We start from the raw sequence: 26,927 nt of genomic DNA, 5'->3' as shown, positions 1-26,927 counted from the left end.
CTGTAGGAAACATCATGCAGTGATTTATTATCAATTAAGGATAATTTAAATAAATCATGTGCTGAAATTTAACAGGATACACAGTACAGCACATCCACTGTATAAAAACAATCAAATACAGGCACACACACACACACACACAATCATGTACAAGGCTCAATCTAGATGAATTTTCCGTTTGCAATCTTCAGAGCGTCATCGACTATAAGCAACACCATACTGACAGTTGTCCAGAGAAGCACAAACACTAGGAAGAAGATATAACTGAACGGAGACTTATATTTGTTCTCGTATTTCATGTTGTACCTCTTGGAGCTTGTGATGATATATTTGCCACAAAACGCCAGTGTCACAGGTATCACATATTGCACTCCCACACCCGGGAACGAACCGGTTACGCTCACGAGGAGCTCGACATTTTGCGTCCCAAATGCTATACCGATTGGAATGAACAAAGCTAGTATAGGGAAGAGGATATGTTCCACTGGCCAGGGGTACGGATTGTCTCCAATCCAACGATGGAGCAGAACTCGGAAAAGGGCTTTCAAATTTTCTCGGAGCGTGATGGAGATGATGGGAAAGTTTGTACTGAGCGTGAAGACGGGAAACAAAGCGAGATAGTAACCAAGCACTGACAGGAGCAGTTCAGCACTATTGTCATCTGGCATGACGCGTCTGAAAAAGTTGAGAGTGTAGATATCGTTAAGTTTATTCTCTGGTAACCAGAACGCTCCAGTGAAGGCTAAGAGAAGGTAGAAACTCAGAATCAGTGCAAAATCCACTCCAATTTTCCAGAAAATGCCATTCTTCCTTCTCATGGGTGTGACCATGCCGGGTAGCGAGTGCTGACACATGAACGAGTAGATACTGACTCCGAAGAGGAGGGGGAAACCGGACAAGGAGGCGGATGAGGGGGTGGTGGGTGGACCGAGAGCCAAGTTGGACACTGCGATACCCACCATCATAGCAAAGGCTGCAGTGATATACGTGTACATTGAATAACACGAGTATAGACTCTCTATTACAGACATGCACATAGTGACCATAATTATAGGCATAAGAGGTAGTGAGGGGCCTTAGCTGTATTGAATTTACAGCATTAAATGAAGACGGCCGTAATTTTAGTTCAGCTGGTCCAATAAGGTTAATTTCTGAAAGCTTACAATTGTTAAGATGGTGTCTTACAATCATTTTAGCCCGCTCCAAATTTGAGATTTGAGCGTAACTATCTGAAAGAGCTCCTTCTAAGCTTTCATAAAATCATGGACAATCTGAACTCAAGTGCCTACATGCAGTACAGGCTGCTATTGGTAGCAGTCTATAGGTACGTATTATGTGCATGTACATGTATGTAGGTAGGTAGTCCAGTACCATGCTGTTCGACAAGTTTCCCGAGAGTGTCTATACTCACCGACATTCCTCAAGATGGTGGTGAACAGCTGTAGATACTTGGACTTGGTGAGGTTGAAGAAGGTCCAGGGACACAAGAGCAGTAGACAAATGGTCTGAGGGGGAGGGGGAGTTACATGTAGCATTGCAGGAATAGTGCATACAGTATACGTAACTTTGTATCGGAATTAAGTGAATCTTATTTGCCAGCTCAGGAAATGCCTACAAAACTATAAAGAGCCACTACTAGGAAAACTAGAGCACTAAAGTGCAAACCCTTGGCTAGTGACATGACATGATTATAAAGAAACCAGAAGAGTTATATAATGCAGTGCATGTAGTAATGAATAATTATCATGTATGACTTATTGAACTGTGTAGCACAGCAACTCAGGAGCTAAACCAGACTAGAGGCATGCTGAAACATTTGAGAACAGGATATTTATATGCACTGTGGACTAGGATCACAGCAAAGAAGCCTGGAGTTTCATGCAGAGAAGTATGGCTCCTGGAGTAGGATCCCAGAGTCACAGAGACAAACCAGATACAATTCTAGCTTTCTATCGTATCGACCCTTTTCCACAAACAAGCAGTAATTATTGGCTTATGTTTCGAATAATAGCCGCGTTTAGTAGTACACAAAAAGCTTCTTAGGTTTAGCTCGCCTTTTCTGCGAAACAAAGACTTCTTTGCAAAATCTGCCAAATTTTAAGCCTTAGTTTTAATGCTACAAGTTTCCCTACGTACAAATTGTGATGCCTAAATCACCAGGTAAGCCAAACTGAGCGACACACACACACACACACACACACACACACACACACACACACACACACACACACACACACACACACACACACACACACACACACACACACACACACACACACACACACACACACACACACACACACACACACACACACACACACACACACACACACACACACACACACACACACACACACACACACACACACACACACACACACACACACACACACACACACACACACACACACACACACACACACACACACACACACACACACACACACACACACACACACACACACACACACACACACACACACACACACACACACACACACACACACACACACACACACACACACACACACACACACACACACACACACACACACACACACTACTGTAACTGAGGCCGTCTACGCGCCTCGGGTTAACTAGCTTTGATAGCCACTAACTTAAAGTCCACACTGGTACTTGACAGACTTACCAAGAATATGTAGTAGGCCTGTTGATCGTTGACCTGGCCAAAGCAATAAGACTCCACGGTTGAGTTGGAGTGGTTCCATTCCATGTTTTCACTGCTCACGTTAGTGAGGTTGGTGAGGTTGGTGAAATTTGTGATGTCATCACCACTGGTGTATGTGTATGGGGGTGGGGTCATTACGTGAGTATGCAGCATATACATACATACATGTACATGTAGTAGGTACATTGTAGATACCGTAACAACCAATGAATAGGACCCGCTAACAAGGGTCTTTAGAAGAAGAATTTTGAATAATTATACACACAGGGAGGTAGTCCCTGGATGCAATTGGTCGCGATACTGATTGAGCAAATTGTGTGGGAGAGCAGTCGATTCCTTTGTAGTTAACACACACACTTACCATACTACTCTTGTGATAGACTTTGGGATGGCCACAGCGTAAATGGCGAGGTCACCGTACAAGTAGAGACAGATGACCACATAGTACAAGAACACACCCACTGCAACAGTACATAGACAATTGAGTGCATGAAGTTGTGTCAAACAATAGTGAGCTACATGTAGATCACCTCACTTTATAACACCATAATTTGCACAAAGGTCGATCAATTTATTTCAAACAGATGGTAGTCTAGAGATGCTTACCTGGGTGGTAGAACTGGTTAGCCAAAGTGCCCTGAGGGGGAACACAACACTCATCTCATGCATAACTATATCTACACACATGACTGATATCAAGAAAAGTGTGTATGGACAAAGAGTTATTCAATCAGATACATATGTAAGGTATACATGATTCATGCATGTACTTTGATTTAGATCTTCAAAACTGAGTTTCTAATGTAAGCTCACTCACCATTTCAAACTTCTGGCTGATCTCATAGTCATCTGGGGGGATAACATGGCCTACAGGCTCCGTGTCACCACTATCCGTAAACACAGTCTCTATAGTATTGCATATAATTATGGGTACAATCAAGAGTTCATTAAGAACTCTTGGTACAATGTATGTACATTGTGTTCACTGTAGCAGCACATACGCATCAGCATAATGCTGGGGACCCAGCGTTAAATAAAGATCTTGAATGGCCATAACTTTAGTTCTGTTGGTCCAATCACATTACTTTTATGAAAACATAGCTAGAGACAGGCCTTTCAGATGATGTGTTAAAATCTTGGGAAATTGTAGGTACCACAAGAATCTAACACATGCATTACAAATTACTGGGCCCTGTCATGTACATGTACATGTATCTATGGGCCAGAAACACAAGGCTATATAATTATGAGACGCCATTGTGATCGTCACAACACTGTCAAGAAAACACACTCGTATTCATTGTATTTTAGTACCGACCTGAATAAACTTCTAAACGATACCTGTCTTATAACATAACAAGTGTTAGTAAGTGTGACCTCAATACTGAAGTAAGACACATTCACACAAAATGGCGATCACTTTTCTTTCACTCACCAGAGTCTATGACGGTGGGCACAAGAGGAGTCTTCTCACTCTCATACTGAGACGAGTGGTGGGAGGGACTGGTATCCACGGCACCATAGCTACCAGACACCACGCCAGACTGTGTGTGTGTGTCGGGGGGGGAGGATACGTTGTATTGATGTACAGGGGTCATGTGTGTGTTCACTGCAGGTAGTTGAAACTAATTTCCCACCACGTTCAATACACAAATGAAAGCATAACTTTGATGAGTTGACTTTTTGGTGCACTAACCTCGTCGACTTTTTGAATGTCTGGTGATGTATGAGAGATGGACGACAGCTTGCTGCTGCTCGTACTCTGACCAGACCTCTGTCTAAACTTGAACAGAGCGTTGGCAATAGCCATGGCTTCAATCATAAAGGTGGCAGTCATGTAACTCATGAAGGCTAACATAAAGAGGAGTAGGGTTCCCAGAATAATACCTGCTTGACTGAAAGCCTTCGGGAGGGATAAGGCACCAACGCCAATAATCAGGTTGAAGATGTACACAAACCCAAACTGTACAGAGGAGAGAAAAACATTTAGTATCAGTTTGTGTACAGTGGTTCTATGTTCAGTTTTATCTTTTTTTATAGTGTACTTTCTGTTGTATTTGTGTACGTGTGTGACAGTGTGTACATGTACAATAGAGAGAAACACAGTATCTATGGCATAGCTAAAGCAAAGGCCTCTCCTAAATGTATTTAATAATCACAGTCCAGCTAGCTAGCTATGTACATGTAGTTGCTACTGTCAGAGTCTGCCTCAGATACAAAACACTTAAACAGGCTGTACTTCCACTCACAAATGGGCTGTACGTATCCACTGGCTTATCTGAAGTTGGTCCTGCCATCTTGGATCCTTGAAAGAGTCTCAGATCAGAGAGATCAGTTTATTATAGAAGTACTAGACGTAGACATCACCAGAGGAAGGTCAATTCCTGCATGCAGCCCCGCCCACTTCTCAGCATCCTCTTAGCAACCAACAAAAAACAGTCAAAAATGGACCTCAGTGGTGAGAACTTTTAACATTGTTTTGACAGTGTTCATGTGTGTGTACTGAGTGACTAACTTTTGTGCTTCAGTTGGAGTAGAGAGTCCTGCCAGTTTTCTGGAGAAGGAGCTATTTGAGATCCTGTTACCTGGTCTCGAGGAAACACTGAAAGTTGCAAAGAGCACAGAGGTACGCACTCAATTACTGCTCTACATGTTGATGTACATTGTGTACTTTTTGTAGAGGAGGAAGCGATTCAATGCATTGGATTACCTAGTTGAGTATCTATACAGGTAAAGCAATACAAATCATGTAGGTAAATTCTATTAATACACTACTCGAAAATCTCTTGATTTTTTAGGCACAATCCTAATCACCATGATCGAGAAAGTTTGAGCCTTAAAGACATTCCATTTGTTAAAGAAGAATGGGAAGTAAAGTAAGCCAAAGCCTCAATATAATTGGTGTGCTGCATATTAGTTTCAGGTGCTTTAGCTATAACCCGTGCACGAGATACATCTAATCAACGTCCTTGTGTTGTTGCAGTCCCCGCCCCCCTCTCCCACTGTCAGCCACCCTCACAGAGGAACAGGCAGCAGTCATCATACAGGCACACTACAGAGGGCACTTGGCTAGGAAACAAGGAAATGCTAAACTGTTCAGGTGAAGTATTGACCCTCTTTGTATTGTCAGTTTTATTGGAGCGTTGCTCTACGGGTTTAGAAAAACCGTCCCAAAGTCTCCATAATGACACCTTCTATTGCAATTTGAACCTCCTAACAACCTCTATAAAATGAAAGCACCGCGGGTGCTGATGCCTCAGTGGAGGTGCCAAAGCTACATAACATAAAGCTAGCTTTTATACACACATTGATATCATGATGAACATTTTTAATTTTACTGCATGCAAAATCCAGAATCACAGGGAAACTCAAAGAGTGGGTAATGATCGACGTTGATTGTTGTTAAAAACGATCGATGCCAAAAGTTAAAGTCGACTGCAAGCATAGATTGAAGAGTAGAGGGATAGGAAACGGTTGGTATCTCGAGTAACATCCGCGCTACGCTGCGGTTTAATCGAGGCCATCACAATAGATATTGTCAATATCTATTTCTACCACTCAGTGCATAATAAACTACAAGTAACTGTGCTTAGTCCGTGCAACTCACTTATATTTCAAGGTCTATACCTATTGTAGTAGTCATAACCAGCACGCTTACACGTTACATGTTCCAATAGCTCTAAAACAGCCTTGGGAACATATAACTTTATTGGAAAGTCTCTTTTTACTGGGTGTGGTCAGTCATTAGCAAGTACTACACGTGGCTCATGGACTAGGCGTGTTATAAGTTGCTGAAAAAGATGATGTCTTGAGGAAACACAGCTTTGGGAGTTACCCGGCAAAAATGTGCTTAATAGCCTCGTTCATAGGGCGTAGCGCGGATAATTTTCGAGGCTCCACTGCAGATTCAATGTAAAATCATCACGTGCACCACTTCGTTTCCTATCCCTCTACTCTTCAATCTATGCTGCAAGTCAGCAGAGTCTTGCAGCTCTCTTCTCACTCTTGCAGCTACCAATAGAGCTAGCGTTCTAGTGCAGAGCTAACTACTAAGTAGAGTAGCAACACTCGGTGAACAAGTTTTGCTACAGAATGACATTCTAAGTAAGCAAAACTAGGCATAACTCGAGTATTTTGCAAATCCACATATACGAATCCAAGAAAACATGACTAGAAGCCTATAGGTATTAGTTATTGCATGACCACGAGTGCAATATGCCAGATATTGGCTCAGTAGTAAATTAGTGGTCGAGGGCCGTAGGCCTCGAGACCACTAATTACTACGTAGCCAATATCTCATATTGCACAAGTGATTATGCAATAACTGATTTGTTGCGTGGGAGAAGCATAGTATAATGACATTCATGCCTTCCGCATTCCTTATTTTGATACCACAAAAAGTGAGTTGTAGGAACAATATAAAAGAGATCATTCCCAACGTTTGTCCAAGCTTTCTTGGCTGTGCAAATATATGGCATATTGCACTGCGGTGACTTGTTAGCTTTGATGTACCTGGCTTCACTGTGCAATATGCCATAATTATATTTGCACTGTGGTTTCTTTGATGTTTTGCTCAAACATGCAACAAAAACTCTTACTTGCACTTCATTGATCCTTGAGTAGCTGTAACAGTCTACACACACACACTACCGTATACCTTGCTTGCGCATGCACACCGAGGCATAATCAGACAATTCAAACTAAAGTCATGAGCAATCAAAGTTAGCTGAAATAATAATTATATCGGAAAAATTACAGACGGACAAAACAACAAACAAACACACTGAATGACTGACCCGTGGCTCGGGTTAATGAGTGTTCACACAATCTGTATATGACTTTACTGGCCATAGTTTTAGACAGATGATAAGGAATAATATAGCTACACACGTAATTCATTTAATCAAGCCAGAACATCCAACAAGTCAATTGGTTTTTCTTGTCAAGCAGCAGAGCCATAAGCAACATCGTCAGAAGTTGGCACTTGGTCAGAATGACCTCGTGGAATAGTTGAGCCATAACAAATATTGTCAGCAGTAGGTACTTGATTATAATGCATTTCTTTTCTGGTCAATGGTGCTGATGTGGCCATTTCTGAGCCATCTCCAGATCTCCTTGTTGAAGTGGCTACTTTGTCTGTTTTATCTTGACTGACAATTGGATTTCTTGCTAGAATGCGTATATCTTCTGGATCAATGTAAGAATATTCATACTCTCCCTCGTAGTTGATGGATGCATCTGTGTTGGGCATGTACAATGGATTTTGGGTAATAGTTTCGGTCAGTTGCCTTGGAAAGTTTAGCTCAATAACTTCCTCTTCTGTGTATGTGTGTGTAGTTGAATGAGGGTTTCTTTCCCACTACATGCATATGCCAATTTACTGCCAATCCAATCTCACATGCAATCATTATATAGTTAGCTACAATCTTCAGTCTCAGCAGTGGAGGACTGATCGAGAGGAATTAGCATGCAGCTAGTGCATGTCTATAGCTAATAAAGGGAGGCACTCAATTTAATTGATCTCTAGACTCTACAAAATTGTAGACACACACACACACTCACCAGCATCCCCAGTGCTGAGGATACCATTATTGATCACCCCTCTCTGACTACCCTCTGCAAGTTGTCGTTCAGATACGACCTCAGGCTTCCATTTATCAGTAGATCTCTTCCTCGTACGAATGCACACAACCAACACAAACACACCCACCATCAGTAGCACCACGAACACCAGTACACCAACCACTCCACCCAGGATAATAGGGAGAGAGCTGTCACCACCACCTGTCCCCCCAGAGGGGGGTGCTGCTGTGTTTGGAGCTGTGGTAGTTGAACCATCAGAAGAGATTTCTGGTGCTGCTGTGTTTGGAGCTGTGGTAGTTGAACCATCAGAAGAGATTTCTGGTGCTGCTGTGTTTGGAGCTGTGGTAATTGAACCATCAGAAGAGATTTCTGGAGTGGATAAATGAATGCACATAGTTAAATAGAGGCAAACACTTACCAACAACAAATCTCATAATCCGAATCGTTCAATTTTCAAGACGTCCAGATTTTGTTATGGCTGCGTTGACAGTAATAGTTACACTACTAGGAAGAATAAGGTATTGCAAGGTTTGAAATTCTGTGCGGGTGCTATGAAAGCCAAAAAGTTCATGTCCACCAATAGGATCTATAACTCCAAATGCAAAGTTACTTATTGGCAGTTCAAATTGCTCAACAGAGGTGAAGCTGTGTGAGCCACAGCATATCATTCCATTGCACGTTTCATCGGTACTAGGTGGGCGGGGAATGAGCATAACTCTAGTAATTCTAAACGTGTCTGCATTCTCTCTCAAAATGAGCAATGTGAAAATGTTTGAGTTTAAATCAGCTCTTCTGTAGCAATATTCCACTCCAGTGACAATGCCATTACAATCCAGAGAGTTTAATGTCACGGGGTAAATGATGACAGTCGCAGGATAGGTGGACTCAATGTCTCCCAAATTGTTTATATCAACATCTATGTCAGGAATATATAGGTGATCATTGCATGAATCACTGTCTGATACAGCGTTAGAGCAGCTCCACTCAAAGGTTGATTCACAGCAAGTGATTGCAACTGCAGATCAAGAGAGAATGATATCGTCTAGCTAGTGTCAAAAACTACCTACCATCCAATAGCACATAAACTTAGAACAAAAATACCTGTGAATGCAGTAAGACAAAGCCAGTAAAATCTGTGAGTCCTTCTAAACTTGAGCACTGCATTTGTTGACATCTTATGTAGTCTTGATTCACACTGTACTCAGAGAATGAATGCTGAGGTATATAAGTGAAGGGGCAGATACGCCCTCGGTAGACAAACCAATCAGTTACCTTGCCAACTTGGTCTCCCTTATACATTTTCAGCCCCCACAATCCACATTGTATGACTTCACTGACCGCAACTTTAAGTACACACTTATAGCTAGCAATAAGTTTTTAATGTATCCACGAAGACGATGCAATAATGCTCGAGCGTAGCGAGTGCATTTACTCAATCGAGAGCATTATTGCATCATCGAATCCGAGTGCACCAGCATTAAAACACGTTGGCTAGCTCAAAGGTTTTATTGCTGATCACGAAGCTGAAAACCTAGTTTTCAGATTAGAAAAAGCTACCTATAGCTTCAAGCTGCACTTTTGAGATGGCTGGATGATTTGAATGATGACGAATCTACAATAATAACTTATTGCACATGGCTGGATTTGATGTATGTCATTGGCTGTAGGTCACATGATTAGCAATATAAGCAAACAGAAAAATAATTTGAATCTAGATGTGCAATGATTTACCTGTCAAGACGATAAGACAATTCTCCTCCTCACTAAGTACTGCAGATATCCATGCACATCTGAGAAGAAAGGCATTAGGTGCATGTCCTAGGTACTCTAGATGTCAACATCTTATTTAGCTGTCAATAATATACTACTGTCTTCTCTTATAAATAGCTCAGCAGCATAGATATATTATATACATGACTGTACTACTAAGTACTACTACTAGGCCTAGTCTATAGCTAGCTACGCCCACACAATTCACAATGTGACCTGCACATGTTACGAGAAGACTGAAGAATTCATTAGCAAACACAAACCCAATGAAAGCACCGCAGGTGCTGATGCCTCGGTGGAGGTACCAAAGAGACACAACATAAAGCTACTAATGGCTAGCTTTTATACACATGAATGAATATTTTAAATTTTACTACACATGCAAAATCCAAGGGAAACTCAAAAAGTGGGTAATGATCGACGATGATTGTTGTTAAAACGATCGATGCCAAAAGCAGAGCCTTGCAGCTCTCTTCTCACTCTTGCAACTACCAATAGCTAGCGTTCTATAGTGCAGAGCTAACTACTAAGGAGAGTAGCAACACTCGGTGAACAAGTTTTACTACAGACTCTTCTGAAAAGGCTGCAATGGCATTCCAAGTAAGCAAAACTAGGCATAACTCGAGATAGATGGGCGTGCCCGTTCCCAGCCATAAAATGAGGGGACGGGTTTCAGCCCTATCTAGCATTCGTTCTGCTGCAGAAAATCATGCAGCACCAATCAGATTGCAGACTTGCTTACGTAATGCACTTGAGCACCAATCAAATTGTATAGCCCTTATGTAATGCATTCCTTGGCTTCCCAGCTCCTCCCCTTCTGCAGCCAAGCTGAGGCTCTGCGGTTAGAGGCGGGCTAATATTCATTGTTAGTACGGCAATACAGAGAACGAATGCTTGATTGGCTTGAAACCCGTCCCCCCATTTTATGGCTGCATGGGGACGGGCACGCCCATCTAAACTCGAGAATGAAGCTTTATTTTGTAAATCCACAAATACGAATCCAAGAAAACATGACTAGAAGCCTATAGAAACTCTTACTTGCACTTCATTGATCCTTAAGCAGCTGTAACAGTCTACACACATGCACACACAAACACACTACCGTATACCTCGCTTGCGCATGCGCACCCGAGGCATAAAATTGCTCCTCATATGTTCATTCTGAGGATTATCAAAGCAGCAGTGTAATCAGCCTCGATTCCAGGCCGCAAAGCGAAAGTCGGCCTGGTATACCTTGTATGCGCATGCGCGAAATAATTGACAGCAATTTCATCATACAAAATAATTGTAAAAACGGACAAAGGTATGACAATGTGACCACAATGGCAGCTTTCAGAGACACTAATCAAAGTGGAATAATTATGCTGCAGCAGTGTTGCTTCTTCTAGCTCTGTTTATCAAAGAAACAGTTCAAGAAAGTCTCCAAGACAGCTAAAGCTGCCAGTAGTGGACTCTTTAATACATCAGTAGGTCTTGAGTGAATAACTACCTGAGTGTCGAGTTAAAGCTTATTAAAAGCTTTCAGGAGTGATTATTAGCTTCTTTATCTTCAGCAATGACTTCTTGTCGAACATAAAGGCAAGATTTGGTAGCAGAAGACTTGCCTGGTCCATATTACCACAGCCTCATCAGAGGACCCACATGAACACATCATGCCTTTCCTATAACATCTGTAGCCTTACAGTGTAGGGTGTCGTTAAGTAGAGACTTGCAATTGGCTTGATACAATAAAGGGCATAAGAACTCAGTCATCTTTGCATAAATAAAGTAACGGACTGTAACTTCAGAATACAAATAGTATACGGTTTATTTTACTGACAGTATCCACAAATACACGGATTACCCCCTTTTTAGGGTAATGTACGTGCATGCGCATACAAGGTATACCAGGCCGCCTTTTCTTCGCGGCTGGAATCGAGGCTACAGTGTAATGTAATGGCATGCATGCATGTGTACGTACCTAATGAACCATAGCACTCCAATTGTTTCTTAATAATGAACTAGTACAATGTAACCCCCACGGTCATGTTTGAACTCCTATCGTATAATTATATATAGGTCATGGAAAAAAGAAGTAGAAAAGGAGAAATCAGCTATAAAAAGGATACAAAAGAAATGGAGAAAGATATCAGCTACCAAGAGCTTTATATCTCGAACTAGAAAGCAACCAACACTGTCACCAATTCCACCGTCTCCAATTAATGAAGATGAACGACCATGGAGCATAGCGCACGACAGCCAAACACACTCTACTGTAGATAGTAATTTATTGCAAGCAAACTCAGTTATGAATGTTGACAATAAGTGAAATACACTGTGTGCATAAAAATGAGATTATTTGAACTCAAAATGAATAGTATAATACAATTATACCTACATGGAAATTATTGGAGCAATGGAGCTAGCTTAGAGTGAGAGTTTGGTCTGTCGCTGTCATTAGTAGATGAATTCTCTTAGAGTGGGTGGGACCTAATCTGCGAGTTGACGAAACCACACCCACACCTCGACGCACCTGCAGGAACACAAATTAAGGAGGGAAAGATAGTGATAGCCATGTCATACATATTAATTTATAGTACCTGTATAACATTAATTATTGCATGCATGGGTACGGGTGTACATGTACCTCAATGTCGTGCAATAGTAGTTGAGCACTCTTTGTATCAGAGCAGCTTTCATACGCCTGGAATTGAACAAATATTACTTTTCTGAAACTTTAAATAGCGAGCATACATACAGCCAAAAACCCCGGGCATGCAACAGCTTGCGAGCAAAAACTGTAAGTGGGTGGTGGAATTTACTGGAAAAGTAATATCTAAAAATAGATTCTGATTTTGTGTACAGTACATGTGCAGATAGCTATAAATAGATTGAACGCAGTTTTTGCTCGCACGTTGGACTAATAATACATGCCCTCTTCTCTTCATACGCCCTTGACATTACTGATAATAATACATGCTAGGATTCAAAAAGTACAATATGAAAAACAGATAATACTGGAGAACTGCGATAATCAGACCAGAGGATCCAGGTCTCAAATGGTATATGTACAAAACAACTCTTCAGCAAAAAGGTCAACTCTATATAACAATGTTTGGGGTTCCACTGTACATCACTCACGTTGAGTAAGTGTGCGGGGGAGGGGTAAACACTGACCACAGCAGCAGCCATATGCTCAGATACATTGTTCAACTGCATCAGTTGATGCTTGAAGATGAGGCTCACTTTGCTATCAGCATCAGAGAGAGCCTGAACATAAGAAACCGGTATAGCCAACGGTGACTGACAATCAAAGAAAGGAAGTATATATAGCGTAATTTCAGTTAATTATTATGGCTCCTACATGCATAATTATAGCATCAGCAATAATGTATACATACACATACCTGTTTTGAAGGCCCTTGACCAGTTTCAGTGTGAAATGAAAATGGGTTGCTTTGCCTAGTAAATACAACAAAAGATTATACCAGCAGATAATTATGATGCAGGGTTTCCTTAGAAGCGCAAACATTATTATAGCACATGTGACAACTTTAGTCTTAATGGTTTCTTGAGAAATTTAACATTTAGGGGAAACTTTACACACGTGCACCACAAAAGACTCATGGCTCACTTGAAGTAAGACTCAGATATAGCCTTTGTCATGGTGACCACATACTCGGCCAGTTCCTCGGGGCCCTCACACATCCTCACCACAGGGCCCAGCACCAGCTGCATGTCCACCAATACCTCCTCACAATCCAGCCGAGTCACATCTGAGAACATTCGCTGTGATGAGTTTTTAGTGGCAGCTTCCCGCCCAGTTACAGCCTGCCTGTACTGCCTGTTCTGGTGGGTCTTGTTGCCTCTATTGCAAGCACGTGTGCAAGTGTGTGAAGTAGTGGATGACAGTGCAGTGTGACAATACATGCGTGTAGAGATAGTTATGAGAGAGGACATGCTTTCCCGGCCAATCTTAGCAATGTTCACATGTTTTGGTGTGACTTTGCGTATGAAACAGGTAGACCTATAAATTATAGTAAATGACAAAACTTGCTCAATGAATGTCAACACAGACATGCAGTACACACACATTTTGAAGAGGGTTTCGTACAAGGGCTTAGGTCGTCATACCTTAGGAATGCTTCCACTCCTTGAACTACTAAAGTGACTTTTTTGTTAGGGAATGACTTTATGAGCTCCTCCACATACTGCTTGAACGTCTTTGCCCCATCTGGCAAAGTTTGACCACACTGTGCCTACATGAGATTAAGTGTTTCTGTTGTACTTGTAACGTTTAAATTTAGAGAGCATGAAAAATTGTGTTGTCAATTACATGCATGCAGTAGTGGTACATGTATAAACTCACCATTTTTGTGTAGTGGACTAGACCAGCAAGGCCTTGTGCCTCAATGTTGACCAGCAGCTCAGCTTGCTCCTCCTCACACACTTTTGTCAGTATCTGCACACAGTGCGAATACGTTAGAACAATTCGACAGAGACTTACAGAACAAAAAAGTTGAGAGGATGAAACTAGCTAATAACCCTTGTTCAAATTGATGGCTTGTGCTAAGGCAACTACCACTGATAGGACGAAATTTAGAAGCCAAAATTAATGATTTACTGTATACTGACTGATACATGTGCTGATTCGCTATAAGACTTCTCTCACCTGTGCCTGCTCATCAACTGTCCGCTCAGCTGTCTTCCTGAGCCACGAGATGGTACCAGGGTGAAGCACATCTTTACCAATACGATACTCCACCTCAACCTATGGTCAAAGTCAACAAAATGCCTACAAAAATCAAGTTTTGCATACTAGTTCATGCAGAGTAGTGCTGACTTGGGACTTAGTTACAGTATAGTTACATGCCATATTGCCCTCTATAATTTCGCTTAAGTAATCAGGATTCCATTTAAGCCGCTACACAATCCACTGACCTCACTCAGTTTGGCAGCCAGAGAGGACATGAGTGTGGAGTTCTCTGCAATAGCTGTGTCCAGTATGGCAACCATGTGCTTGAGCCTCTCTGCTGGCTGGTCATCCTTTCGACTGGCACTGGTTGCTTGTTTTTTGGCTTTTTCAATTTCTTTCTGGAGTTTTTTTTCAACATTTTCTCGTTGTTTTTCCAGCTTTTTCATTTCAGCCAACCTCCGTTTGTCCTATAGCAGTTCAACATGACTTAGGTGAGCTAGGTGAATGTGCTGTGAGCGTTGTTAACGTCCAAGTAAAATAATAGTAAACAGCTCCCATAATAATTAATGTGAAAGAGCTCAACATAGTTTTTGGCTAGAATTCTGACATCTATCACTGTAGCTGTATATCTATAGATCTCTTTTCGGTAGCCTATTATTATGGTCGCAGTATAGACAATTATGGGAAAGTTTGGCATACGACAATACTCCAGGTGCTTGCAGAGTCTCCAAGTAAAAACTTTTCTTTTCAGTATAATCATTATTTTGTCCGTATTTACTAATGATTTTCAGTAAACATGGAAATGAGATAAAGTGTTGTTTAGTGGCTTTATAAGATGAAGTTCTAGCTGCATAAGATAAATGTTTAGCATGTGTTTCAGTATCAGACCCCACCAGCATGAGGCATAAGCTGTAGCAAAAGTAGATAAGAGTACTCTTATCTACTCTTGGCTGTAGGGATACTACTAGACACTTCACTGTTCATTAAGGCTGTAAGCTGACAGAAGGTCACAAGTACAGTGCAGCCACGTGTCTACGTCTATATCCATATGATTATTACCGTAATAGAAGAGTGAAATCTGTAAATACAGAAAAAAACTGTATACTTGGATCTGTGCTTGTTTGTTAATAATCCAGTTTCTACGGTAGTACGGTGATATTTATGGTATAGTCTGTTCCTCACCACAGCCTCTCTTCTCTTGATCTCCACTCTCAATTCCTTCTCACTCATCTCATCAATGGACCTTGAGAGCAGCTCCCTCCCTGACCTCTGTGCAGTGGTCTTAGTCTTAGAGGAGCAGCCTACACAAGGCAGGAGCATACTTATAGCAAGAGCATTGTCTACTTACCTCCCAGGTCAAATGCAGGCAGACCTTCATCAGAATCACTGGACATCATAGACAGAGAGCCATGATCTTTAGATGGGGGTGGCCGTTTTCTTGATTGAAAACGAGGGCGGCTAATATTTGGGTAGTTACGATGCTGTAATGACGTTAGTTAGTGACAACGCTCATTGGCATGCGTCAAAATAATTATTGCTTGTCTTGGAAGAAAGAAAGAAGCTTTAATTCAATCGTCTAAAAATTTACACTACAATGAATATTCTGAAGACTCTAAAGAGGAAGTTGAGGATCAAGATATCTTTGATGCAGGAGAAGAGACGGCGACACAATGGCAGTCTCTACCCACGCATTGTTCCTCAGCATTTGAGCCAGATAGATCTGGGGGAGGAGCTCACTCGTGCACCCTCCATCACTTCCCTACAAGAGCCTCTAACTAGAGTGCCTTCTCTCACTTCTCTGCAATCAACCTTCAGTGATTTTGATTTTGAACAAGAACCACCAGAAGAACTGTTGGTTGATGAAGAATCGCAATCTCTAACAAGATCCTCTTCTCTCACCCTCCTCAGCTCTGATGAGCAGCCACCCAAAGAAGAGGTTCAACTAGTGGCAACAGATGAAGGATTCTGTGACTCAAGCCAACCAAAGCTGTGGCCTGTCGACATGAGAAATAATGTCCAACTGGTGGAATTGAGACTAACGGCAGATTCCAATATGAGTGGAACAGTAATGGTGGCCAATCTAGCGTATCACAAGAGAGTCTTTGTGCGATGGACAGCCAACAACTGGGCCTCATACCACGACACAATGGCGAGCTATGATGACAGCTCCGAGGGGTTCTCTCACGACTGGTTCAGATTCACCATTGACTCCAACTCAGTGTGCAACAAAACTGATGGTGGAGTGTGTGTTGAACTAGCTGTGGCCTACCACGTCAATGGAATGGAGTTCTGGGACAATAATGGAGGAGAAAATTTTGGAATTCTGCTCAATAATTGATTAGCTTCAAACAAAAGTGTTTTTACAGTGACAATTATTATTGTTCTGATTTCATGTACATGCATGTATAAATTATATAATTATATATTTACGTTTCCCATCTTATTTATAATCACACATGCAAGGAGAATCATTCAAGTGCACACTGCACAGTACAATTATTCCTATAGGTGCGCATGCGCAAACGAGGTATATATATATACGGTGTTTGTGTGTGTGTGCGTGCATGTGACAGTGTGCATGTGTGTTGAGTATAATGGGGATTATCGAGATCCAAATCTCCAGAATCTGTTTATTCTCCTATAAGATTAAATCTGCCAGCTGAGACGAATTATAGCTTGATCATTCAGAGCAAATGTAGAGAGGCATCAAGTTTATCCCCTCCGGCCACGGCATTATAGGGCTGTCAAGGCTGGTCAATTGAACGCACTGGAGAGACGATGGGGATGTCTTCACATAGTATACGACACAGGCTCCACGCAAGTTGTTTGAACAGATTATGCCATGCATGGTCTGAAGCGACTCCCTACACTAGCAGACCTGAGCCTCGATTCAAGGCCGATTAAAATACGGCCTGGTACCTATTGCAGGGGTGATAGTGCGCATGCGCTTCAAATTACCCAGAATATGGGTAATCGTACCACGAACGTAAAACCTTACCGGAAATTAGTCCGTTTACTAAAAATATGTTTCGTAATACTTTATCTCTATGACTGAGTCCTGTGAAGCTGTGGCTTATGCCGTCTATTGCGTTGGTCTAAAAGGCTTGAACACTAGTTTTAAGACAAAAGAGGCTCTCATCTACGTCTAGGACTGTCCTATAGCCGGGTTGTCTTCGCGAGTAGCAGTTTGAGGCACCATACACTTCCCATAGCCTGTACAGATCCAAGGTAAGACATCCTGACCATACAACCGTCATAGAGGTAGATGAGAGCCTCTTCTGGCTTCAGACTAGTGTGAAAGCCTTCTGGAACAACGCAATAGAGAGCTATAAGCTGATGTTTACAAAGATAGAAATATGAGGGAATAAAAAAGGGATTCCCCAGACTTTGGTGAATAAACTAACGCATGCGCACTATCACCCCTGCAATAGGTACCAGGCCGTATTTTAATCGGCCTGGAATCGAGGCTAACCTGAGATCTATGTGTATGTGCAGTAATTAAGTGCAACAATCAGCGAAAATAGTGTTAGTATAAGCATAATAACAGATAAAAGAGAGTGTAATTCATGTATAATTAAGGTAGTGCAATAGTATACTCAATTACATCATGTACTAAGAAATCCTCCATGAAAACTGGATTCAGCGTTTTATTTTTGACAGACGTCTTATGTAGGCCCTGCGTTCCAATTGCTCATGTGAGAATCATCACAGTAACATTCAATCTGAACAATTATAGCTAGGAATCGCCGTCATTTATCATCATACTCAATAAATAATGATTTTTTGCTTTGGAATTTAAGTTGTTTTTTTTAGTTATGCGACAGATTTTACTCGAACAACATGCATGCAGTCAGTTTTTACCGTATTCCTTATGCGGCTTTGCCTTAGGCATAACAACCTGCTAATTCTGAAGTATATATACTGATATAGGTGTGTATCCACGACGCTGTATACCTTAATGTTACTATTATAAACGGGTAGTAATTTTAGCGTTATTATAAGTACACCTTCCACGAGCGGACATTCTTGATTAAAACGTCGTATCCTGAGCTGTACGAAAATAAAAATATGAATGGGTAGTTCGTACGAAAATTTGCACCAACAAAAATTGCCCGCTATACGGTATTCTATGGTTGTAGTTAAGTAAACAAACTATTCTATACTAGTGTTCAAGCTGGCGCTGTGCTAATGCCTCTCGCCATGTTTTTGCTTTCGCTTAAAAGTATTAGAGTGTTATATTAGTATTAAAGTTAGCTTATCTATATAAAGTCACTGAGAAGAAAAGACTTATTTACATGCATCTATTGTTGTATTATGTGGCTTACCAGGACCTCAAGAAAGAAGAAAATTGATTCTTTCAGGATCTGTAGTTCAGTGTATATAATATCTACGAAGAAAAGACCTGTGTACATGCATATTGTTATCTATATTGTTATATGGTAGTGTTTTGTGGCTTACCAGGCCCTCAAGACAAAGATGATTCTGCCAGGAGGATCTTACGTGGGGAATGAGCGCGCATGCACATTACATCCACAGGAATAATTAAAGGGTGTGTCCAAAGAGATCAATTTCACAAATGGCTACTGCTAGCTAGCTGTTTTAACAGATATTTTCTGAGTATTGTAGCTAACAAAAAGCTAGCGCTTTAGTGCAAGGCTAACTCATATGTTGAATAGAAAGTTTGTGCGGACAGATGATGCTATGAAAGATTCTGAAGAGACTGCAACAGCCTTCAATGTGAGTCAAACTAGCCATAACTCGAGAAAGAAGCTTTAGTTTGCTAATCCACGAATCAAAATCCAAGAGAACGTGGCTAGAAGCCTATAGAAGCTGTTAGTTTTCGTTACATTGCAACCGTTGAGCAGTTATAGCTGGAATACACACACAGACAGACAGACAGACACACACACAGTCAGCTTTACCGTATCCCTCGTGCGGCTACGCCTCGAGGCATAATAATGGATTTTATATAACGTATGATGATTGTGCTGTTAGTGACTGGAGAGTGTACAGCAATTAATCTCCTATCACATCCGGTCCAGTAATTGCATGTTGCCATTGACATTGTGTAATTACCTGTCAAGTAATTGCACGCTGTCGATGACAACGCACTGTTTTCGAATAACGGCCGCGACTGAATATGTTACAAAACTGCAGATAACTTCATCATACACGATTAATAGTATGGTTACTCATGCAATAAGGGATTAATAGCACCAAGGGCGTATGAGAGGAGAGGGCATGCAACTTACTATTAGTCCAATGTGTGGGCAAAAACTTTATTCGATCTATCTGCTACATGTACTTTACACAAATCAGACACGCCAACAATCTATTTTTAGATATTACTGTACTTTTCCAGTAAATTCCACCGCCCACTTACAGTTTTTGCTCGCAAGCTGTTGCATACCCTCTTCTCTCATACGCCTTTGATAGCACTCATAACAAGCACTGGCAAGGTTAATAGCATTCGGCTATGCCTCGTGAAATTAGTAGTACTCGTGCTATTAATCCCATGTTGCACTCTTATTTTACCATACTACTAATGATATACTCTCAATAATTGATTGAGCCATGCAGTGCATGCATTTTAGCTATAATTATAGCTGATGATCCAACTGGAAGGATTCTTTGGGTACGCTGTCATAATTATTGTCTGATTATGCTGAGCGAGAGTGAGACTGAGATGAGGTGGACTTTTTACCCCTTCTGTTCCATGTCTTACCATGTTCACTGTATAACCTAGCTATAGCATAGTATAAAAAGTGCTTACTTGACTGTTATAATAATTATTCCAGTGCAAAAAATGGCAGTTATAGTATGCGCTTAAAATAAAGATACTTTCGTACTTATTCGATTTAAAGCGACCTTCAAATATGCGACACCCTCGATCTTTTCCAATTTTCCGACCTCTAAAAGTAGTGACTGCTGCGTTGATTTTATGTCGCGTCCTAAATAGAGGGCAAACCATAGCCTCGATTCCTAGACTCGCAAGCCGTCACTGTTGCAGGTGAACAGTAGACTGGTCAAACTCCGTGTAGAGACTCGTGTTGCACAGTCAGCATATCAGATAAGATTCTAAGTGGCTGCGGTTTTCGTTACGTCACTATACAGCTGTGATACGTAGAGTTTTCTAGAGATACATCACTATCAACGATCTTGTGGTAACCGCATGCGGTTAGTTGCCACAAATATCGTGGCAAACCTTACACGAGTCTCAACACGGAGTTTGACCAGTCTACTGTTCGCCTGCAACAGTGACGGCTTGCGAGTCTATCGATTCCAGCGCAAGAAACAATGTAAATTAAGCGGCCGATAGTAGAGTAACCTCCAATTTATAGGTGTCGCCTTAAATCGAATAAGTACGGTATGCGTTTTATAATAATAATCCAGTTTATGATAGTACCGTGATAATCATGTTTAGTTCCTCACCTTCCACACTCTCAATTCATTCTCACTCATCTCATGAATGGACCTTGAGAGCAGCCTAGATATTAAGGCATGAGCATGCTTATAGCAAGAGTATTGCCTAATATGAGATCACTTTAAAATATATACTCTGGTCCCCTTGCCTTCATCAGAACCACTGGCACTGTGCTGATGAACATGCAGGTTTATAGATGGGCGTGACTACCCCACCCCAATCATTAGGTTTCAAATCTATGCATACCCACAAATTAATTCACAAGTTTCTACAGCATGAAAAACATTACATCATTTTCAGTTCAATTTCAGTTTTATTCGGCAGCAGCGACACGTTCCTTCTCAAAATCTTTCTTGAGCTTTCCCTGTAAGAAAAGAGATCAAACATTAAAAATCAATCAACATCACGATTCATTTATTAACTCACCAAAAATTGAGACTTCTCCTTGAAAGTCTGGAATCGGCCGTGACCAAACTTGGACGCGGTATCGACAAACTTGAGTTTGACTTCCTCTTTGTTCTTGCGAGATATCTTGGCCATCAGAGACTGAGTTTGGTGAAATAAACCATTAATGATCACGTTGCAGACAGGTTGGCAGAAATCATTACCTTTCTGAGAGTGACCACTCTCCTCTTGGGGCCGGCACAACATCCCTTCAGCATGACGAAGTCATTCTTCACAGAGCCATAGTGAGGGAAGCCTCCCTGCGAACAGAAAAACAGAAGTAATTTTTCACGTCCAAAAATTGAAACACCCATCATAATAATGTTTGGTCATGTGAAACCAGCCATCCTCATTGAATAGAGGTGATTGATTTTCACAAAAACCACTTTCTCTTCTCCCCATATGGCTGTACTCCATATAATAACAGCTATGGAGTACTGTAAACTGAGGAGTGTATAATATCTAGACTTCTAGTAGCAAAGACGGTATACCTCTCAACAACAGTAACTTTTATAAAAGCCTAACACAGCAAATATTTAAGCTGCACCTACGAGAAAGCTATTTTGGTCATCCCAATTCATTTGTATACACAAAGCATATCTACCAGCTCAAAACAAAAACAAGTGCTACACAAATGCATCTCATATCCTAGCAACTCAACACTCACCATTGGGGTGATGTGCTTCACAGTGGGATCAAATTCAGTGGAAGCGTTTCCAGCATCGTCTTTTTCTCCAATACGATAGATCTTCTTGTTGATCTCGGTACGATGATGGTAGCCTTTCTGTCCAGCCCTAGCGATGGAGAAAGACACTCGGCTGGGATGCCACGCCCCAATACAGGCAACTTTGCGCAGGCCTTTGTGTGTCTTACGAGGCAACTTCTTGGTGCCCCAACGAGATGTGACACCTGGAGAGGGTGGAACCATGCAATAATGTACTCAAAGGGACATACTTCAGAATGTGTGTAGGGAGGGCACTAGATATCAATAAACAAAATTCATGCATCAGTTTTTTTTAGATGTCATCTACACACAAGTGACACACACCTTTGAATCCTTTTCCTTTGGTCACACCGATTATGTCGATCATTTCGTCTTTGTTGAAGATGTCCTTGATGGGAATAGCCTTCTCCATGTGCTCTTTGGCCCAGTCCACCTTGGCGGCGATGGTGCCTCCGTTGATTTGGATCTCCATAATGTGGGCCTTCTTCTGCCTCACACCATTCATCAGCTGGACCTACGCAGACAAATATAACAACAACTGGTAAAAGGTTTGAACACTTGGAATTGAGAGATTTGCTGCATGTAACTGCCTGTATCAATAGCCTACAAACAAAGAATAATTAGTTGGAAGTAGCATACAGACACAAGCACAAAATCAATGTACTATCAACTATAGAGATATTTGCACACAGCTAGGTACACGGTTGGTCAATCGCATGCTATTAATGACCAAACACTGATACTAACATAATATATGCATAAACAATAATTATAGATAGACGGGTAGGGTACCTGGGTGTGGCAGATGACTCGGATGACTTTGCAGTACTTCTTGAGTTTGTTGAAGTCAGCGTCAATGCTCTTGACACCCGCCTCGTCCTTCCAACGAGCAGACGCCTTGGTGAAAGCCTTCTTCTTGGACGTGTACCTTTGAGTCGAGAAGCACACCATCAGTGGAGGGGAGAGGATATAAGAGTGTGTGCAAGAAAGCCAAAACTCTTCAGCAATGATTGCATGAGCGGAGTTTTGGAGCTGGTACAACAACAAAAACTGTTAAATTACGATGCCAAGGAATAAATATACTCCACACTGTATATAAGTGCAATTAAAGTGGACAAACGAATATTGGCTATAAAGAGAGGTGGCCTGCTAACAGGTTGAGCTAAGTGCTGTGGAGACTTTTGAGGCTTATCACAACCTGGCTGTATTAGAGGGACTGGGTGATTGGTGATCCTAAATAATAGAGGCTTCCATACACACACAAAAACGCAGTTACATGTAAGTGTACCACTACGTATCTCAGAGCTACTAGACAAATGATTTGCCCAAACATCCCAAATCATCGGACTACATCTCACCAGTTCTTGTAGAACCTTCTTTTGCATTGGTCACTGAGATGTTGGGCAAAGATGGTTTTGAGTTGACGGAGACCACGTGGTGTTTCGATGTAACCGACCACACCCACTACCATCATTGGAGGAGTTTCAAGGATAGTCACAGCTTCAACTACTTCGTGCTTGTGCGACTCTGCACGGGAGAAAAATGACAAATGAAGAAATGGTTACCGTGCACAAATATACATTGTCACAACATATACTACTAAGAGACACAATATAACTGACCCTGAAATAATGACATACCGTATAGCGGGTATATTTCGAGGGGTATATATTTTCGCGGAAATGCCTTTAGAAACGTTTTCGTGTTTAATTTTCGTGGAATAGCGCCTTTTTGCAGCATGCATGCACGCAATATTAAATCCGCGGTTCATGCCTAATCCGAAAACATTTATACCCTCAACCGCTATACCCTCCACACAATACAAGGCCTAAACAAACAGAGATACCGTATCACTAGAATGTTTTGCGAGTATCAAACATACGCAAACATTGCAAGGGTAGATCAATTCACAACAATAAAACCCCGCAAAACCAAATTATTACTGGTAAATACACACGATCTTTGTCAGAACGCAATAGTTTGATCGCAAAGGGTCAACTTTTCTGTTGATTTGGCTCATTAGCGAAGGTTTTTCACTCGGAAAATATTCTAGTAACACGGTATACATTAAGCGATAACTTAGGCCTGCATGCTCTTCTGAAAATCTCTGACCAGAAACAAGTTTGCAAACCCACTTCAGCTATTGTTGAGCTGTGGTATCGAATTGACAAAGTATACACAGGCCTAACAATTATGGAAACTTATCCTCACTTGATCCAGGACGATTCATTTCTCTAACGATGTGGGTCATTCCTGCTTTGTAAGCCAAGAAGGCAGTCAGATGGCACGGCTTCTCTGGTTCGTCTTTAGGGAAGGTCTTTACTTTGCCACGATGTCTCTTGCACCTCTTGCGAGGGAGGAAAGCAAGAGATCCATGGCGGGGAGCCGAGAACTTACGATGAGACTGTAGGTCAAGATAAAATCATAATACGCATTAGACGATTTTGTGGACATAAAGGAATCTACGTATAGTACTCAAAAGTTAGTGTTAACAATTCACACAAGAAGGTCATAAAAAACCATACACAGAATAAGCTATTGAAAAGATTAAGAAGGATATAAATACTCACCATCTTCTTGATACAGCCAATGCAGGAAAGGAAAGCCACGAGGTAGAACACGTGGATTGTAGTGAGCATGCGCCAGCTTAAAAAAAGCTGATCACAAGCCTCGATCCCAGGCCGAGTTTTCGCTTTTATAAGTTGTTCGCCTAACCGTTATAACCTAACCTTCTTGCTAACTTGCACTGTTGAGTGTTGCAGGGAGAACTCAAGCTTGTTAAGTTGATTAACATTGATTGAAGTAAGATCTACAATAGATCTTCTCTGAGAGAGGCCAAAGTATGGGGAGTTGGGCCAGAAAACTCTGAAGCAGCTGACTCCTGCCCAAAGGAAGCACATTCATGGTCGGGTATGTGCCCCATTTATTATCTAATACTTCGTTTGACCATACATGTAGGTTATCGAACATTGCCCAGCACTGAAAGGTCACACTAGGGAAATTGACCAAACCCTATCCAAGTCTCTTCTTGAAAACAGGTGCTACCTTGCAAGAAAAGTACGTTCCTTTTATTTGTATGCTTGTTGCCATTGTTACCCTTTATCAGGCAAGGAAAACAGGGAAAAGAGATACTAAATCCTCCCCAAAGAAAGCTTCTCTCAAGAGTACTACCAGGCCTCCTACCAGATCATCCCCAAGAAAGACCTCTAATCCAGATACATCTTGTATAAAGTCATCTAGTGCTAAAAAACCGGTGAGGTGTTAATTCTTAATTCCCGATGATGAAATGCAATTATGACCTTATTCTTACATACCAAACATTGACTCGTTTTGGTGTAGTGTGCGATGGTGGTGAAAAATGCAGCTCGGAGGAAGGTTAACAAGGCTCTGGTTGACAGTGTAAAGGTGATATCTATATTATATACATGTGCAAGAATTATTGTTTTTTTGTATTATACGTAGACCATGGACAGCAGCAGTGATATCGGAACTTCCCATTTTAAGCCATGGTAAACATAATATTTTACTGCCTAACCATTCTATACATGTATCTGTGTTTTTTCAGTGACGCTGTCATTCTGATCCATCAGGGAGAAGACGTAGGGAAAGGGTCATACTTAAAGTAAGTGTTTGCACTGTAGCTAGCACGGTGTGTGGCGACTTCAATCCATAGTATTATCTCAATAGTGTGTTACACATGATTGTCATGCACGCATGCTCCATTCACTACAGGTATGTACAGCCAAGTTGGATTTTCGGCAATCATTCCTAACGATAGTATTGACTTTGAGGATATTTTCTTGCCTGAGAAGATAGACGCTGATGCTGAGACCAGCCGAGCTGAGAAGTTTTCTTTCAGTGAATTGGAAGTAAGTGCATATACCGGATCCGTAGCTACCGGATATTTATACCGTGTTACAATGTGCATCATTATCAATGTTTCTTTTTATTTATCCTGTATTTTTTCTTTCGCAGGAGGATGATATATTTTTATGGAAAACTGAAAGGCTTCGTTTGGACACTCATAATGAGCAAGAAGGCAAGCGAAGAAGAAGAAAACCTAATAAGTATAATGATACCGAACTATAATTATGAGCATGGACTATACATATAGCTAGCTAGCTATACCGTGTACACAATGTCCATTTTCCGTTGAGTTTTTGAGCATGTTAAATTTTCATTTTCAAATCCATTTTAGCAACCAATTGAATTCAGATGGTAAATATAATATAGTATAGTGTATAGCTAATTTTCAGATGGTAGTCATACTTTGCATCAGTTGTGTGTGCTTATGCACAGTTCTGAATTTCATTTTGATTCTATCTGACAATTATATGCATTACATCTTAATACTGTATTAAGTGTCAGTGCATTTTCAGATAAAAACCGTTTGTATATGAGAAAGTGGTATTTCAGGATTTGGAGTGCAGTCAGATGGTTTTTCATTGTTTCAATTCTAGTAGTGTTAAAGCAGTCATTCCATGAATATTGTGCAACGAAATGCTTTTAGAGGCCATTCACGAAATATAAGTGTCTCAAACATTTTGCACTATACGGTACATGCGCATGCATATAAAGATGATCACACAAATGGCTAACTAATTAAGCCACAATGTTT

The 26,927-nt window shown here is 41.2% G+C and overlaps 7 protein-coding genes across 11 annotated transcripts; 3 read left to right on the top strand and 4 right to left on the bottom strand.

Moving 5' to 3' along the window:
• Window positions 1-34: 34 nt before the first annotated feature.
• Window positions 35-5,097, bottom strand: LOC135351606 (transmembrane protein 104-like). The gene is made up of 9 exons (XM_064550658.1): window positions 4,939-5,097; window positions 4,386-4,652; window positions 4,125-4,233; window positions 3,507-3,595; window positions 3,296-3,326; window positions 3,051-3,150; window positions 2,651-2,795; window positions 1,412-1,505; window positions 35-973 (listed from the first exon to the last, which is right to left on the bottom strand). Exons 1-9 carry the CDS (start codon window positions 4,984-4,986, stop codon window positions 162-164), a joined length of 1,695 nt encoding a protein of 564 aa, XP_064406728.1. The 5' UTR covers window positions 4,987-5,097; the 3' UTR covers window positions 35-161.
• LOC135351619 (IQ domain-containing protein K-like) lies at window positions 5,093-12,392 on the top strand. Its single transcript, XM_064550675.1, has 6 exons — window positions 5,093-5,147; window positions 5,218-5,315; window positions 5,370-5,419; window positions 5,488-5,565; window positions 5,673-5,789; window positions 12,101-12,392. Exons 1-6 carry the CDS (start codon window positions 5,135-5,137, stop codon window positions 12,348-12,350), a joined length of 606 nt encoding a protein of 201 aa, XP_064406745.1. The 5' UTR covers window positions 5,093-5,134; the 3' UTR covers window positions 12,351-12,392.
• Window positions 7,402-10,164, bottom strand: LOC135351616 (uncharacterized). Of its 2 annotated transcripts, XM_064550670.1 has the most exons (4): window positions 9,374-10,164; window positions 8,691-9,287; window positions 8,252-8,641; window positions 7,402-8,008 (listed from the first exon to the last, which is right to left on the bottom strand). In XM_064550670.1, the coding sequence occupies exons 2-4, from the start codon at window positions 8,704-8,706 to the stop codon at window positions 7,632-7,634; spliced, it is 783 nt and encodes a 260-aa protein (XP_064406740.1). In that variant the 5' UTR covers window positions 8,707-9,287; window positions 9,374-10,164; the 3' UTR covers window positions 7,402-7,631. The 2 variants fall into 2 exon arrangements, with proteins under 2 accessions (XP_064406740.1, XP_064406742.1); XM_064550672.1 differs by having other exon boundaries at window positions 7,402-7,927; window positions 8,252-9,287.
• A 21-nt stretch (window positions 12,393-12,413) lies between the features above and the next one.
• Window positions 12,414-16,265, bottom strand: LOC135351607 (crossover junction endonuclease EME1-like). 3 transcript variants are annotated; one of them, XM_064550660.1, is made up of 11 exons: window positions 16,066-16,265; window positions 15,900-16,018; window positions 14,963-15,184; window positions 14,694-14,792; window positions 14,391-14,483; window positions 14,156-14,280; window positions 13,656-13,889; window positions 13,429-13,483; window positions 13,163-13,324; window positions 12,669-12,725; window positions 12,414-12,554 (listed from the first exon to the last, which is right to left on the bottom strand). In XM_064550660.1, the coding sequence occupies exons 1-11, from the start codon at window positions 16,112-16,114 to the stop codon at window positions 12,444-12,446; spliced, it is 1,326 nt and encodes a 441-aa protein (XP_064406730.1). In that variant the 5' UTR covers window positions 16,115-16,265; the 3' UTR covers window positions 12,414-12,443. The 3 variants fall into 3 exon arrangements, with proteins under 3 accessions (XP_064406730.1, XP_064406731.1, XP_064406732.1); XM_064550661.1 differs by having other exon boundaries at window positions 13,163-13,291; XM_064550662.1 differs by having other exon boundaries at window positions 15,900-15,986; window positions 16,066-16,261.
• A 46-nt stretch (window positions 16,266-16,311) lies between these two features.
• LOC135351617 (protein phosphatase 1 regulatory subunit 3B-like) lies at window positions 16,312-17,055 on the top strand. The gene has a single exon (XM_064550673.1). The coding sequence runs from the start codon at window positions 16,312-16,314 to the stop codon at window positions 17,053-17,055; it is 744 nt and encodes a 247-aa protein (XP_064406743.1).
• A 4,314-nt stretch (window positions 17,056-21,369) lies between these two features.
• Window positions 21,370-25,015, bottom strand: LOC135351609 (large ribosomal subunit protein uL3-like). The gene is made up of 9 exons (XM_064550664.1): window positions 24,880-25,015; window positions 24,521-24,713; window positions 23,668-23,836; window positions 23,102-23,237; window positions 22,634-22,823; window positions 22,253-22,494; window positions 21,750-21,845; window positions 21,568-21,687; window positions 21,370-21,505 (listed from the first exon to the last, which is right to left on the bottom strand). The coding sequence occupies exons 1-9, from the start codon at window positions 24,946-24,948 to the stop codon at window positions 21,455-21,457; spliced, it is 1,266 nt and encodes a 421-aa protein (XP_064406734.1). The 5' UTR covers window positions 24,949-25,015; the 3' UTR covers window positions 21,370-21,454.
• LOC135351620 (uncharacterized) lies at window positions 25,010-26,596 on the top strand. 2 transcript variants are annotated; one of them, XR_010399465.1, is made up of 8 exons: window positions 25,013-25,219; window positions 25,268-25,366; window positions 25,416-25,562; window positions 25,649-25,714; window positions 25,772-25,818; window positions 25,875-25,931; window positions 26,042-26,178; window positions 26,285-26,592. XR_010399465.1 is itself a non-coding variant. In XM_064550676.1 (7 exons), exons 2-6 carry the CDS (start codon window positions 25,386-25,388, stop codon window positions 26,079-26,081), a joined length of 387 nt encoding a protein of 128 aa, XP_064406746.1. In that variant the 5' UTR covers window positions 25,010-25,219; window positions 25,268-25,385; the 3' UTR covers window positions 26,082-26,178; window positions 26,285-26,596. The 2 variants fall into 2 exon arrangements, 1 of the variants encoding a protein (XP_064406746.1); XM_064550676.1 differs by having other exon boundaries at window positions 25,010-25,219; window positions 25,268-25,562; window positions 26,285-26,596.
• Window positions 26,597-26,927: the final 331 nt, after the last annotated feature.

Source organism: Halichondria panicea, chromosome 17 (genome assembly GCF_963675165.1).
Source record: "Halichondria panicea chromosome 17, odHalPani1.1, whole genome shotgun sequence".
Taxonomy (NCBI): Eukaryota; Metazoa; Porifera; class Demospongiae; order Suberitida; family Halichondriidae; genus Halichondria; species Halichondria panicea.
The sequence above is the reverse complement of the archived record's forward strand: the minus strand, read 5'-3'. Positions and strand labels throughout refer to the sequence as shown.

Excerpts from the sequence above, each read along its gene's own strand:
- LOC135351606 (XM_064550658.1), bottom strand. The coding sequence starts at position 4,986 with ATGGCAGGACCAACTTCAGATAAGCCAGTGGATACGTACAGCCCATTT. Across the intron at positions 1,506-2,650 it reads AGGCCTACTACATATTCTTG|ACCATTTGTCTACTGCTCTT; the intron begins GTAAGTCTGTCA and ends CCTCCCCCTCAG. Across the intron at positions 974-1,411 it reads CACCATCTTGAGGAATGTCG|CCTTTGCTATGATGGTGGGT; the intron begins GTGAGTATAGAC and ends ATATCACTGCAG.
- LOC135351619 (XM_064550675.1), top strand. Across the intron at positions 5,566-5,672 it reads AAAGAAGAATGGGAAGTAAA|TCCCCGCCCCCCTCTCCCAC; the intron begins GTAAGCCAAAGC and ends GTGTTGTTGCAG. Across the intron at positions 5,790-12,100 it reads GGAAATGCTAAACTGTTCAG|GTCATGGAAAAAAGAAGTAG; the intron begins GTGAAGTATTGA and ends AATTATATATAG.
- LOC135351616 (XM_064550670.1), bottom strand. Across the intron at positions 8,009-8,251 it reads CCTCAGCACTGGGGATGCTG|AAGAGGAAGTTATTGAGCTA; the intron begins GTGAGTGTGTGT and ends ACACATACACAG.
- LOC135351607 (XM_064550660.1), bottom strand. The coding sequence starts at position 16,114 with ATGATGTCCAGTGATTCTGATGAAGGTCTGCCTGCATTTGACCTGGGA. Across the intron at positions 16,019-16,065 it reads GCCTGCATTTGACCTGGGAG|GCTGCTCCTCTAAGACTAAG; the intron begins GTAAGTAGACAA and ends TGCCTTGTGTAG. Across the intron at positions 13,325-13,428 it reads GTCAAGGGCCTTCAAAACAG|TCACCGTTGGCTATACCGGT; the intron begins GTATGTGTATGT and ends TTTGATTGTCAG.
- LOC135351617 (XM_064550673.1), top strand. The coding sequence starts at position 16,312 with ATGAATATTCTGAAGACTCTAAAGAGGAAGTTGAGGATCAAGATATCT.
- LOC135351609 (XM_064550664.1), bottom strand. The coding sequence starts at position 24,948 with ATGCTCACTACAATCCACGTGTTCTACCTCGTGGCTTTCCTTTCCTGC. Across the intron at positions 23,238-23,667 it reads AGAAGGTTCTACAAGAACTG|GTACACGTCCAAGAAGAAGG; the intron begins GTGAGATGTAGT and ends CTCGACTCAAAG. Across the intron at positions 22,495-22,633 it reads CAAAGGAAAAGGATTCAAAG|GTGTCACATCTCGTTGGGGC; the intron begins GTGTGTGTCACT and ends CACCCTCTCCAG.
- LOC135351620 (XM_064550676.1), top strand. The coding sequence starts at position 25,386 with ATGCTTGTTGCCATTGTTACCCTTTATCAGGCAAGGAAAACAGGGAAA. Across the intron at positions 25,563-25,648 it reads CATCTAGTGCTAAAAAACCG|TGTGCGATGGTGGTGAAAAA; the intron begins GTGAGGTGTTAA and ends GTTTTGGTGTAG. Across the intron at positions 25,819-25,874 it reads ACTTCCCATTTTAAGCCATG|TGACGCTGTCATTCTGATCC; the intron begins GTAAACATAATA and ends GTGTTTTTTCAG.